This window comes from Chiloscyllium plagiosum, unplaced genomic scaffold, assembly GCF_037043375.1.
Source record: "Chiloscyllium plagiosum isolate Xiang-an unplaced genomic scaffold, Cpla_swu_hap1 HiC_scaffold_16, whole genome shotgun sequence".
NCBI lineage: Eukaryota > Metazoa > Chordata > Chondrichthyes > Orectolobiformes > Hemiscylliidae > Chiloscyllium > Chiloscyllium plagiosum.
The window spans coordinates 32,418,428-32,432,399 of NW_028270154.1; the positions used below are offsets into that span (position 1 = coordinate 32,418,428).

Genomic DNA, 13,972 nt, shown 5'->3' on the forward strand with positions numbered 1-13,972 from the left:
GAACAAATGCATAAAGCTTGGACACAGGAGATTTTAAGGAGTGCGTTAGAGGAGGAGAGAGGTAAAGAGGCAGAGAAGCTTGGGTTGAAATTTCACAACATTGGCAACGCTGGCAACTGAAAGTACTGCAAGCATTGCGGAAGCCTTAAAAATTGATTATTGAAGGAGTCAGAGTTTGGAAGAGTATAGAGATCTTGGAGAATTGTGTCACTGGTGAACATTAGAGAGATAGGGAAGAGAAAGACCATGGAGAAATTTGAAACCAGGGTCGAGGTTCGATTCCAGCCTTGGGTGACTGTGTGTGTGGAGTTTGCACATTCTCCCTGTGTATGCATGGGTTTCCTCCGGGTGCTCCGGTTTCCTCCCACAGTCCAAAGATGTGCAAGTCAGGTGAATTGGTCATGCTAAATCGCCCATAGTGTTAGGTGCATTAGTCAGAGAGAAATGGGTCTGGGTGGGTTACTCTTCGGAGGGTCGGTGTTGACTTGTTGGGCCGAAGGGCCTGTTTCCACACTGTAAGGAATCTAATCTAATTTCTATTTTTGCTTCATAACTTCAGCATCCACAGTTTTCACTTTTATTTAAGCAGCAAAACATTTGACACTGGTGATACTGAAGTAGAGCTGATTGTCTTCAATAAAGAAATTGCAGTCTGACCCCATTTTAGGATTATGAATTAGAGGGAGAGGACATGCCAAAAGACAGTAACCACATGGACGTCAAAAGTAACGATAAAGAATGGAGAAGAGAAACCATTCCCAGAAAAGCGCTCAGTCTGATTATATAGCGGTGTGGATTGGTGACTGAGTCTCGCTGAGCTGGGGAGTAGAAAAGAGATGTTGAAGGAAGATGACATGGTTGATCTTGGCTAAAGTTGGAAAAAAGGTACAATACCCAAAGTAACAGACAAAGAAAGGGGTTATTTTGATCTGATTATTTTGACCATTTTACTTCTGTCGGGTGTTTTGCACAGGCCACAATCAAGAATAGGTTTTTAAAGAGGATTTATGATGATTTTATGAGAGAAGGATCAGTAAGCAAGCAGAGGGAACTGTGTTAGCATGTCGGCTAGCATGAGGGCTAGAAAGGCGCATTCAAAGATCAGCATTTAGTCTGAGTAGGGTCAAGACAGCAGATGACAAGTCTACTGAACAATATAAGCTTGGAAAGGAATCATACCAGTTTCCTCATTTCCCCGCCCACCACATAATCCCAGTCCCAAGCCTCCAACTCAGCATTGTCCTCCTGACCTGTCCATCACCTTTTCCATCTATCCACTCCACTCCACTCTCCTCTCCAACCTATCACCTTCTCCCCCATCTTCATCTACCTATTGCATTCTCAGCTCCTTTCCCTCACCCCCCCCCCCCCCCCCCCAATTTATCTCTGAGCTCCCTCCCGGCCTGCAAGCCTCATTCTGATGAGGGGCTTATGCCCGAAATGTCCATTCTTCTACTCCTAGGATGTGGCCTGACCTGCTGTGCTTTTCCAGCATCGGCAGTCCTCATTCGGGAAATGTGTAAAAGTAGATAAATCCCCAGGACCTGATCAGATGTACCCTAGAACTCCATGGGAAGCTAAAGAAGTGATTGCTGGGCCTCTTGCTGAGATATTCGTATCATCGATAGTCACAAGTGAGGTGCCGGAAGACTGGCTAACGTGGTGCAGCTGTTTAAGAACAGTGGTAAGGACAAGCCAGGGAACTATAGACTAGTGAACCAGACGTCAGTGGTGGGCAAGTTGTTGGAGGGATTCCTGAGGGACAGGATGTACGTGTATTTGGAGGGACAAGGACTGATTAGAGATAGTCAGCATGACTTTGTGCGTGGGAAATCATGTCTCACAAACTTGATTTGAGTGTTTTGAAGAAGGAACAAAGAGGACTGATGAGGGTAGAGTGGTAGGTGTGATCTGTATGGACTTCAGTAAGGCGTTCAACGAGGTCGCCCATGGGAGACTGGTTATCAAGATTAGATCTCACGGAATACAGGGAGAACTAGCCATTTGGATACAGAATTGTCTCAAAGGTAGAAGATGGAGGTGAAGGGTTGTTTTTCAGATTGGAGGCCTGTGACAGTGGAGTGCCACAAGGATCGGTGCTGGTCCACTACTTTTCATCATTTATATAAATGATTTGGATGGGAGCATAAGAGGTACAGTTGGTAAGTTTGCAGATGACACTAAAATGGACGTGTAGACAGCGAAGAAGGTTATCTCCGATTACAACAGGATCTTGATCAGATGGGCCAATGGGCTGAGAAGTGGCAGATGGAGTTTAATTTAGGATGCGAGGTGCTGCATTTTGGGAAAGCAAATCTTAGCAGGACTTTTATACTTAATGGTAAAGTCCTAGGGAGTGTTGCTGAGCTAAGAGACCTTGGCGTGCAGCTTCATAGCGCCTTGAAAGTGGAGTTGCAGGTAGTCAGGATAGTGAAGAAGGCGTTTGGTATGCTTTCCTTTATTGGTCAGAGTATTGAGTACAGGAGTTGAAAGGTCATGTTGCGACTGTACAGGACATTAGTTAGGCCACTGTTGGAATACTTCATGCAATTCCTGTCTCCTTCCTATTGGAAAGATGTTGTGAAACTTGAAAGGGTTCAGAAAAGATTTACAAGGATGTTGCCAGGGTTGGAGGATTTGAGCTATAGGGAGTGGTTGATTAGGCTGGGGCTGTTTTTCCTGGAGTGTCGGAAGCTGCGGTATGACCTTATAGAGGTTTATAAAATCATGAGGGGCATGGATAGGGTAAATAGACAAAGTCTTTTCCCTGGGGTGAGGGGTCCAAAACTAGAGGGCATAGGTTTAGGATGAGAGGATAAAGATATAAAAGAGACCTCAGCAGCAACTTTTTCTCGCAGCGGGTGGTACGTGTATGGAATGAGCTGCCAGAGGAAGTGGTGGAGGCTGGTACAATTGCAACATTTAAAAGGCATCTGGATGGGTATATGAATAGGAAGGGTTTGGAGGGATATAGGCCGGGTGCCGGCAGGGGGACGAGATTGGATTGTGATATCTGGTCGGCATGGATGAGTTGAACCAAAAAGGTCTGTTTCCAGGATGTTTATCTCTATGACTATGACTCATCTATGACTCTGTCAGCAATGGCCCACTGTTCTAACTTGGTGCTAATCTCCTGCCTTTTTCTCTGTAACCCTGAACATTGGATGATTATTTAAATACAAACAAAATACACTCAATGCCTCAATTGAATCTGCCTTCACCACACTTTCAGACAGTGCATTCTATGTCCTAATTGATTTTAGGAAAACGTCACTTTCCCCTCCATTTGCATCTTTTGCAAAGCTCTTTCAGACTTTGCCTTCTGGTTCTCGATTAATTAAAAGTGGAAACAGTTTCTATCTACCTATCTCCTCTGTCTAGAACCATCATGACTGAAACTTCTATCAAATTTAGCCTTTTCCTATCCAAGGAAAGCAGTGCCAACTTAGATATTTCCGTCTGACTGAAGAGCGTCATCTTGAAAAACCATGCTCATCAACCTCTACTGCACTCTCTTCAATGTATTCACATCATTCCTCAAATATAGCACAGAGAATTGTACATAACACTCCACCTCAGGTCTAACTGGTGCCTTATACAAGCTAATCATAACTTTCCTGCTGTTGTACTGTCCCTGTTAATAAAGCTTAGAATACATTATACTATATTACCCATTTCTCTTCCAATCCTGCCACATCTATTGACTTATGTCCATATGCACCCAAGAGTTGAGGTAGCTGGGTGAGAAATTAGAAACCAGGACAAATTCAGCATTATAATTGAGAGAGCACTGAGTAAAATTTAATAACCAAGGGACTGGAGGGTTGGTTGGATTGTAATGGGAAAAACAGTTCAACATTTGGTTTGGTCTTGTGATAAATAGTAACTTAAAATATCCTTCTACTTATTGGCACTGCAGGTGGAGGGACAGGATCTAAAATGAAGTGTGTTGGTGGAAAAGAGGAACTTGGGCATACGTTGGCTTCTAGGATGAACCTGGAGTACTTGTTTTGGTGAATGTAAACAGGCCTAATTATTTTCAATTAGGCAATTTATATTTCCATCAGTTGTATGTCAGGGATGGTCAGTTTTGTGCCCCTTCGAATTGAAGGAGTGACCATGGAACCATAGAAGGCTAGGACTTGTACCATGAACAAAAACATCAAAAGGTGGAGGTTATCAGGAGTTTAAGCAAATTAATTGCAGGAAAGTTATTGAGAATGTGAGGCCTAAGGACTGGTAGTTTGTACCTTTTAAAGTACGCTTGTGAATGAGGCTTGAGTGGAAGACTTTTATCGAGTTAGATATGAAGACGTAGCAATGGAAGTAGTCTGGGAGCTGTGAACAATGAGGAGTGCAGTAAAATGATTGGACATGTGGTTTTGTCTGTGATGAAGACAATGTATGCAAAGACACCATGTAAAATGGTAAAAGTGGAAGGGGTATACTCAGATTATGGATAGGAGAGATTATTTGTTAAGGCATTTTTTAATAGAATCCCTGCAGTGCAGAAAGTGACCACTTGACCCATCAAATCTACACTGACCCTCAAAAGAGCGTTCCAGCCCACTATCCTGTTGCCGAGCCCAACATTTCCCATGGCTAATCCACCTAGCCTGCACAACCCTGGTCACTACTGGGCAATTTAGCATGGCAATCCACCTAATCTTTGAATATCGGAAAAAACCAGAGCACCCAATAGAAACCCACACAGCCAAGGGGGAAGAATGTGCAAACTACATACAGTCAATCGCAGAAGATTGGAATCGAACTCTGATTCCTGGCACAGTAAGGTAGCTTTGCTAACCAGTGAACCACCGTGTATAATCAGTCCTTGTACTGCATGGTCTGATGCAGGATTTTGATGTACTCTGCCATCGTGTTTTTTTCTGTGATTTGTTTTGATTTTGCATTTGACATTGTGCCTCTCACAGCTTTCCAAGCAGCTTGAAAAACAGTTTTATCGGCTGCAGATTAATATGAAAATAAGTCTCATGTCCAACAGCTGATTTGATCCTTTTAAATTCCTTTATGTGATCATTAAAAATTTAACAAGACCAAGTTAATAAATACAAAAAGAGCAGAGGGCTGAATCTGCGTGCAAGGGAATAATTTCCACAAATAAATTGGCAAATCAGGTTCTGTCCTGTCAGATAGTAAAAGCTATCATTGATTAAAGTGGAGATTGAGAAGAGCTTTGCAGGTGAATTGTTTAAAAATAATATTAGCTGGTATTGAATATTATTATGTTGTTCAGCTTCTTTGTTTCACCTTAATTTTCAAGCTTAGGTCTGGCATAAAGAATTTAATGCTGAGATATCTAGAAACATTTGCAGCATGCTCGGGAATTGAACAGCTATTGACTTTAACACATGTTGTCGTCCAATTTGCCTGCATAGAAAGCACAAGAGCAGAATATGTTGCATCTTGAATTGGGCTTCAACTGCCAACAAAATTAATAAACAGTGAAAGAACAAGTGTGTAGTAGTGATAAACAAACGTGTTAATTTTAGCTATCTAATACTATATTAGAAAATAATAAATGGCAAGAGTTGCAAATCCCTGAATTATACTGTGAATGATATCCTACCATCAGAATTTTTTTCCTTTTTTCACTGAAGCCTGTATGTTTTAGGCCTTCAGATAAACTCCATAATTGAGCAAGGCAGGTGGATAAGTAGGGTAATTTTAAAGAAGAGTGATTTGGATTGTGCAACTTTTAACATTGTCTTTTTAAAGCTGCAATTGAACAAATGTGAATTAAGCATCACAAACCTTCCCTTCAGCTTCAGAAGTGATTAAATTAATTAAGACCAGTAAGAAAAACTATTAAAATAGAAATGGATTCTGATTTCAATGAAATTGTTAATTTTAAATTTGATAACAGGATAAAACTTCCATTGCCATCTGAATGTTAAAAAAAAAATGTTTAAACCATGTAGCCAGCCCTAAGTAGCATTTGATATTAGTACAAAGAATGTAATTGATGCAAATAGTGCTAAATATTAGCTTCAAAGAATATAATTCATACTGACTTTTGTATTGATACTGAGGAAATATTGAATTTTATCTCCTGCAACGGTATTAGGATATTTTTATTATAAGCCTTTCCCAACATTATATAATATCCCAATTTTGTTCACTCATGGTGAGCCCTAACAGATGATTTTGTTCTTCATTGTTTATAAGCATATTGGAAGTATTTTTTTTCTGAATTGTGAAAATGCAGTAAATCGAATGTCTTAAAATGGATAAGAGAAATGAAAACAACAGTATTCTACAAATTAATGTTCAGTGATACTGGGATTGAAAAGGAATCTTTTGCAATTAGAACCAATAATTGCACCAATTGAAATTGTTGTACAGTCTGGAAACTGAAGAATTCTATAGAAACTTTATGGTAAGGCATCCCATCCCACAATTTAAGTTTACTTTGCTCACCAGTCAATGTGGTAATTTTCAATTATTAAATTAGTTCTGCTATGAACATTTTTAGAATATTAATTATTGTAGTCTACTGGAAATAAACTGATTTTGAAAATATAATAGTGAATAAATATTTAAAATTATAAACTCAGATCTAAAAAATTTCATTTTTGGATAAATACAACTATAATGTTTACTAAGTTGAAAACTGTAATTCACAAGTCCAGCCATACTGCTTATTTGTGACATCTCTGCAATTCAGTTTTCATTTCTTGTTCTCTGAGCATAAGAATATTTCTGAGACATTTGCTTTCTGAGTAAAAGATTATTTTTATAACAAATGCTAGCAGCAGTAATTTATAAAGTTAATATTTTGATTTGAATGATTAAAAGTAGCTAAAATCAAAACAACAGTGAATAGCTCAGTTTTTCAGAGGAATGCTGTATTTCATGACAGAAATCATTCACAAATTATTTCTTGCTGCAGGCTACGGAGAGCGAAATGGGGGATGTAGATCTTTCGGGTCTTCCTGAAACAGCTGTAGATTCTGAAGAAGAGGAAGAAGACGAAGAAGATATTGATCGAGCATCTGATCCACTGATGGGCAGGGATGTTGTTAGGGAGTGTCTGGAGAAGGATCCAGCAGACAGAACTGACGATGATATTGGTATGATTTCAGAAATTATCTTTTTTTATCATCCCCTTCTACCAACCTCATTCTCATCTCCATTTTCATGCAATTTGTCAGTCTGATTCTTTCGTTACATAAGGAATGTGCTGAACTTTAATTTACAGTTGGCTAACCTGTTGATAAAAATCCTAGAATACATATAACTTTTACTGACCCCACCCAAGTAGTATTGCTTTTGTCATTTTCTAATTGCCGTTTATTCATGTATTGAGGCCAGCATTAAACTTTGATGTGCTTTGAACATTTCAGACTGACCTTATTATCATTGACATCCTGTCTTATCCAAGTCAATACAAACAATAAGAGCTAGGTTTTTTTTTGGACACTCGTCTGCTATATCTGAATGTTGATTTTAGTAACCTGAGGTTTCAGCTTCATGTCTCATTTTATGTATCGTAATGTTGCTGGTCATTTGATGGATAGGTCAGTATCCAAAGATGTCCGAGAAAGGGAATTATTTTAGATCTTGATCCATTATCAGGCCTAGTGCTGGTAAGGGTACATAGGCCCCTACACCCTTATTTCTTCCCTTACTGAGGACAGTGGATGCTCTAAGATCCATTTCTGGCATTTGAGGTAGTGCAACATGTTGGCTGGTTGTTTGTTCGATCAGATGACCAAATTGAGGTTATGGTACAACTCACTGCACTTGGGCTGAAAGAATGTTGGCCACTGTGATGCCAGCAGAGACCTGCAGTTAGCTTCAATTGTTCGGTGGGGTAGGGGAAGGTGATACTGAGTCCAGGAAAGCAACAACACAAAATATTTCCATGTAACAAGGAGGAATGCAATCTGCACCTTCATAACTCAAATAAAGCACAACAATGTTACACATTTTCTGCTGTTTCCTGATTGGAACATTTAAAAACATTATTTGCAATGTTTGTGTCACAAGCTGCACCCGACTTCCGAACAGTTGCAGTAGGGTTATAGTAATACCAGTACACCTTCACTTTTCTTAAAAGTCTCAGATGTTTTGCAGGCATATATTAAGACAACCAACAACAGTAGATCCCTGCAAACTTTACAGCAAGATGAATGTCTTGACTCTGGGAGCAAGGAGGTGAGCTCGAGGTCCTATTTTTAGACCATTATTGCCCCTAACTGATTTTTCTTCCCAAGTGAAAATCGTTCCAACAGTTTTGTTCAGACTCATTTCAGATGTTCACTCTTTAGTGATTGGAATGAGGTCAGCCTGGTGGATATCAGTTTCCTAATTTGGGCTGTTAACCTGGTCCAATCAGGGAGTCCTGGTTGACAGATATAAACACAAATGGGCATTGATTGGTTAGCTCAGCTGGTTAGAACGTGGTGCTAATAACGCCGAGGTCGTGGGCTCAATCCCCGCACTGACCATGTGAGGCACTTCCGTCGTTAGCAGGGCTGTGTCAGTGTTCGCTGTGGCTTTTACTTTCCGCAGGGAGTGGAGTGCATCATTTCTCCCTCCAATTCTATTTTGATTTAGTCCCTACCCTCCCCTTCACTGTTTTGAACACACAGCACTGCCCCTTGATGTGAAGGGCAGTGTTTGTCACTGGCCACCCGGGTGTTTTCCTATCTTCCTAAAAAAAAACACAAATGGAGGTGGGCGCCGCAGGGAGTGGAGTGCATCATTTCTCCCTCCAACTCTATTTTGATTTAGTCCCTACCCTCCCCTTCACTGTTTTGATCACACAGCACTGCCCTCTGATGTGAAGGGCAGTGTTTGTCACTGGCCACCCGGGTGTTTTCCTCTCTTCCTGGTGGTGGAAATTGAATAAAGATTCGTGCACTTTGTGTCTTCCACTGTGTCTCACACCTACACACACACACCATGGGTGCTGGGGATAAAACAAGCACTACCACACTTAGGTGGTAAAAAAAAAACAGGTGTAGTCCGGGTGAAAAAAAAAGAAAAAAGAAAAAAATAATAAACAGGGACCCCTCTATTTTGATTTAGTCCCTACCCTCCCCTTCACTGTTTTTGATCACAAAGCACTGTCCTTTGATGTGAAGGGCAGTGTTTGTCACAGGCCACCCGGATGTTTTCCTATCTTCCTGGTGGTGGAAAAAAGAAATAAAAATAAACACAAATGGAGGTGGGCGCCGCAGGGAGTGGAGTGCATCATTTCTCCCTCCAACTCTATTTTGATTTCGTCCCTACCCTCCCCCTCACTGTTTTGATCACATAGCACTGCCCTCTGATGTGAAGGGCAGTGTTTGTCACTGGCCACCCGGGTGTTTTCCAATCTTCCTGGTGGTGGAAGTTGAATAAAGATTCGTGCACCTTGTGTCTCACACCTGCGCACACACACACCATGGGTGCTGGGGAAAAAATAAGCACTACCGCACAAAAAAGAAAAAAAAAACACAAATGTTTTGTACACTTGGTGTCTTTCAGTGTGTCTCACACCTGCACACACATGACGGGTGCTGGGGAAGAAATAAGCACTATCACAGTGAGGCGGTAGTGTGGGGGTAAAAAAAGAAAAAATAAACAGAAGTGTCAAGGGTTCTGCTCACTCTTGGAGCCGGCTCAGAGCTGGCTCCATTAGTGTCATGTGCTATGCAAACACAAACTTGATAATGAGATACCGGATTTCGTGAAGTTATTTTGTATCCTCCTCCCATTTTTGTTTTGTTCTCTTTGCTCTTTTACCATTTCTGGTCCTTTTGTGTTCTCTTCCAAATTAGATATTTTGTTGTTCTTTCAATATTTCCATATCAGCAAAATTTGTTTTTATCACCTAGCTTTCATATATTAAATAAGTTAATCAGCCCATTAACTATGTTAAATGTTGCTTAAGTTATCACTTCAGATTGAAGATGCACACCAGAAACATACATTTATCATCAACTATTTATGAATATTGCCTGACTTGTGCATTTCAAATTTTATTTTTATCTGTACTTAAAAAGATTTTATCTGCAGTATTCCATTCTTGTAGTGCTTAATGGCCCTTAATGTGAAACATCGACAAACCATATACAGAACAACCTCGATTATCCAAACGAAATAGGCACAGAGTACAGGTAGAAGATCCTTTATCCGAAATGCTCAGACCAGTTGTTTTGCGGAATTTGGAATTTTTTGGTTTTCAGAATGTGACAGTTTAATGGTGAAATTCTTAAACATCTTACCGGAGAAGCAGACTTCTAACTAAGAACGTGTTGCCTTGGGGGCGTTCATAGAGAAATCCCGGGCCTGTTGGTGCTTGGCCACACACCCCCATGTTGCATCTGAATAACAGACATCAAGTGAGTGTCGACTTGTGTTGATTGTTCACTCGCTAAACAACCTTGGTAATGAGGAAAAGAACTTGACCAAAAAAACCTTCCGACTTTGGAGTTTTCCAGTTTTTGGACATTCTGATTAAAGGATCTTCTTCCTGTATTTTGTTTGGATAACTGAGAGTTTGGATAACTGATAGCGTTTTTAACGGGACCTTGAGATCTTGTTTGGATAATTTGAAATTCGGATAATTGAGATCGTTCTGTATTTGACTCAGTTTGTTGCATTCTTGTCTCTGACTTAAATGCCTTCAATTCAATCCCCACACCAGAGATGTAAGCACAACGTAGGCTAATATGTCAGTGTACCACTGTGGGAGTTCTTCGTTCAGAGATTATGTCTTTCTACATGAGTTTACTCATCTACGAATACCAATGCTGGACATTTTACATTCACTTGAATTTTGTTCCCATTCTTCATACTACTCTTAGTTTCATATTTGACTGTTCCAGTGCTCAGTAGCTGATCTCTTATGTTTTATCATTTGTAAACTTGAGATTATCCAAAACTCTTTTTTTCCTATCTTAATCCACCAGGAAGTCCGTTTTCCCTATCATTCCTGCATTTGCTGACCTACAGTGGCTCCCTGTCAAGCAATGTTTTGACTGAAATATTTTATCTTTTTACCAGATGTTTCCACAATCCTGCCCTCCCTATCTCTGTCACTTCCTGCAGCCCCACAACCTTATTATACACTTTGTCGACTTTTACATTATCTTGTATTGAGTAGTTCAATCTGAAAATTTGAATAAGGGAAATTATGAAGGCACAAGTCACAAATTGGCTGAGGTGGATTAGGAAAATAGAATTAAAGACATGACTGTACATAGGCAATGATTAATTTTTAAAGAACAATTACTTACAGCTGCTAGACATTTTATCAAAATGCAAAATCTCGGAATAAGCTCAGTTAACTATGACTGACAAAAGAAGCTCAGGATTGTGTAAGATTAAAAGTAAAGCCCTAGTAGATCTGGGAACTGGGACGGTTTTAGAATATAGCAATGGAGAGTAAAGAAACTGATCTGAAAAGAGAGGATGGAATTTATAAGTTAATCTAACAAAAGAATAAAACAGACTTTAAAACTTCTATAGATGCATTAAAAAAACAAACATTTGATTAAAGCCAATATGAGTCTGTTACAAGCAGAATGGGGCGGGGGGGGAATTTATAATGGGGAATAGAAGAAAATGCAACGAAGCTAAATAATTACTTTTGTGTCTGTTTTCACTTAGGAAGATACCAGAAATCTCCCAATACAGGAGAGTCAAGTGGCTAGGGAAAATGAGAAGTTGAAGGAAATTAGCATTAAAAAGAAGATTATACTGGAGAAATTAACAGAGTTGATAAATCCCCAGGACCTAATAATCTACACCCCAGAATGTTGAAGGAGGTGGCTATAGAAGTCGCCAATATATTTGATGATGTTCTAAAATTCTATAGATTCCGGAATGATTCCTGCAGATTAGAAGGCAACACATCACCCCATTATCAAAGAATGGAATGGGAGAGGAAAGTAGGAACAAACAGAACTGGTTCGCCTTACATCAGTAATATTAGGGGAAATACTAGAATCTTTTATAAAAGACATGATAAACAGATAATAGATCATAATTATCTATTTGGACATAATCAAACTTGTTGCAGGCCTTTTGAAGATGTTGTTAACAAAATTGCTAGAGGAGACCAGAGTTACAATATATATTTAGATTTCAGAAGTCCTTTAATGATGATCTCCACAAGATGCTGTTAACAAAATTAAATTACATGGGCTAGGAGGTAATACACTGGTATAGATTAGTGATTGGCTAATAGACAGAAAACAGAATGTAAGAATAAATGGGCCAATCTTGCATCAGCAGACTGCGACTAGTGGGGCACCGGAAGGAACAGGACTTGAGGTCCCAGTTGTTCACAATATAAATCAGCAGTTTTGAGGTTGGAACAAGATTTGCAGATGATACAAAACTAAATGGGAATGTGTGCATGGAGAAGATGTATAGTGGTTTCAAGAGAATTTAGACTGGCTTGGTTACTTAGCAAGAATGTGGCAGATGGAATATAATATGGGAAGAATGTGACGTTATCCACTTTGATAAGACAAAACATGTGTGCAATGTATTTCTTAAATGTTATGAGAATAGAAAGTTATTTTTTATTGAAATTAGATTTTCATTAGAAGTAAATGTTATTTGTCACATATACTCAAGTACAGGAATTCAGGAGTACAGTGAAAAGTGTACGAAGTTGCTATTCTATAGTGCCATCTTAAAATATAAACCCAGAAGTTTATTTTAAAAACAAAGAAATGAAAGAAACTGCCAAAAGAAAATGGAAAAGTCCAGATTTTGAAGTCTAATCTTCAGGGACCCAAGTTTCCTTGAGTCACATAAAGCTCTTGTGCAAGTGTAGTAAGCTATCAGGAGAGCTAATGGAATGTTAGCCTTTATTGCAAGAGGAATTGAGTACAGGAAAAGTGAATTCTTGCTCCTGTTATACAGGAGCTTTGTTATACTGCACTCTGTAATTTTAGTCTGATTTTGGGAAGACGTTTTTGCCATAGAGAGAGTGCAATGAAGGTTCATCAGAACTGCTCCCAGGATGTCAGGACATCTATGAAGTGAGATTAGGCAAACTAGTTTAGAGTTTAGAAGAATGAAAAATGATCAAAATACTGAATGGGATAAACGAGCTCGATGCTGATAAGATGTTGCCTCTAGTTCGGAAGTATAGAAGCCAGGGAACAAAGATAACGATGATGCTGTTTGTGTCTGAGACTCAGTGTTTTTCACTCATAGTGTTATGAATCTTTGGATTTCTCTACCCTAAAGTTTATGGGAACTTAGTGTTTGAGTATATTTAAGTTAGGGATTGATCGGTTTCAGATTATCAGCGACACTCAAGATTATGAGCTGGGCTAGGTAAAAGGCAATAAAATGACCCACTAAAACAGAAATTGGTCGAAAACCTCAGCAGATCTGACAGCATCTCTGGAGTGAAAACAAAGTTAATATTTAAGATTGAGTGACTCCTCTTCACCAATTTCTGTTTTTTTGTTTCTGATTTCCAGCATCCACAGTTCTCCTTTTTATTAAAATGACCAACTCCTTTCCTGCCTTCCATGATACTTGCACTCTAATTCTGGTCTGTTATACAATTCCATGTTTTCAATTGCTCCACCATTGGTTTTGCTGTTGAGATTTTTCTTGAATTCCTTCCCTATACCTCTGTGCTTCCCTACCTTTTTGTTGCATATACTTTTTAAAATCTGGTTCGTGGACTTGGCTTTTAACTCATCTGACCCAGTTTTTGTGTCTAGTGTCATGCATACTTATAATACTCCTGAGAAGTGGCTCAGGTGGACATTTAATTATGTTATAAGGTGTTGTTTACGTCAATATATGATAACGTGACCAAATTTTGTTCACAACCAATACAACTGAAACAAAATATTTCGCCATTTATCTTATTTCTCTTTGTGGGTTTTGTGGGACTGTTGAGTAAATTGTCTGTTTTGTTTACTTACTTTATCGCAATGATTACACTTCAAAGTACTTAATTGACTAAAGTGCTTTCGGACTT

The 13,972-nt window shown here is 39.3% G+C and overlaps 1 protein-coding gene across 15 annotated transcripts in view; it reads left to right on the plus strand.

Annotated features, from left to right (window-relative positions):
- rapgef6 (Rap guanine nucleotide exchange factor (GEF) 6) overlaps window positions 1–13,972 on the plus strand; it is a 378,117-nt gene that overhangs the window by 248,115 nt on the left and 116,030 nt on the right. For all 15 annotated transcript variants that reach the window (XM_087995268.1, XM_043703415.2, XM_087995265.1 and 12 more), the window contains one exon: window positions 6,914–7,094. In XM_087995268.1, the coding sequence (XP_087851394.1) occupies window positions 6,914–7,094 (181 nt within the window). The remainder of the gene's footprint in view (window positions 1–6,913; window positions 7,095–13,972) is intronic.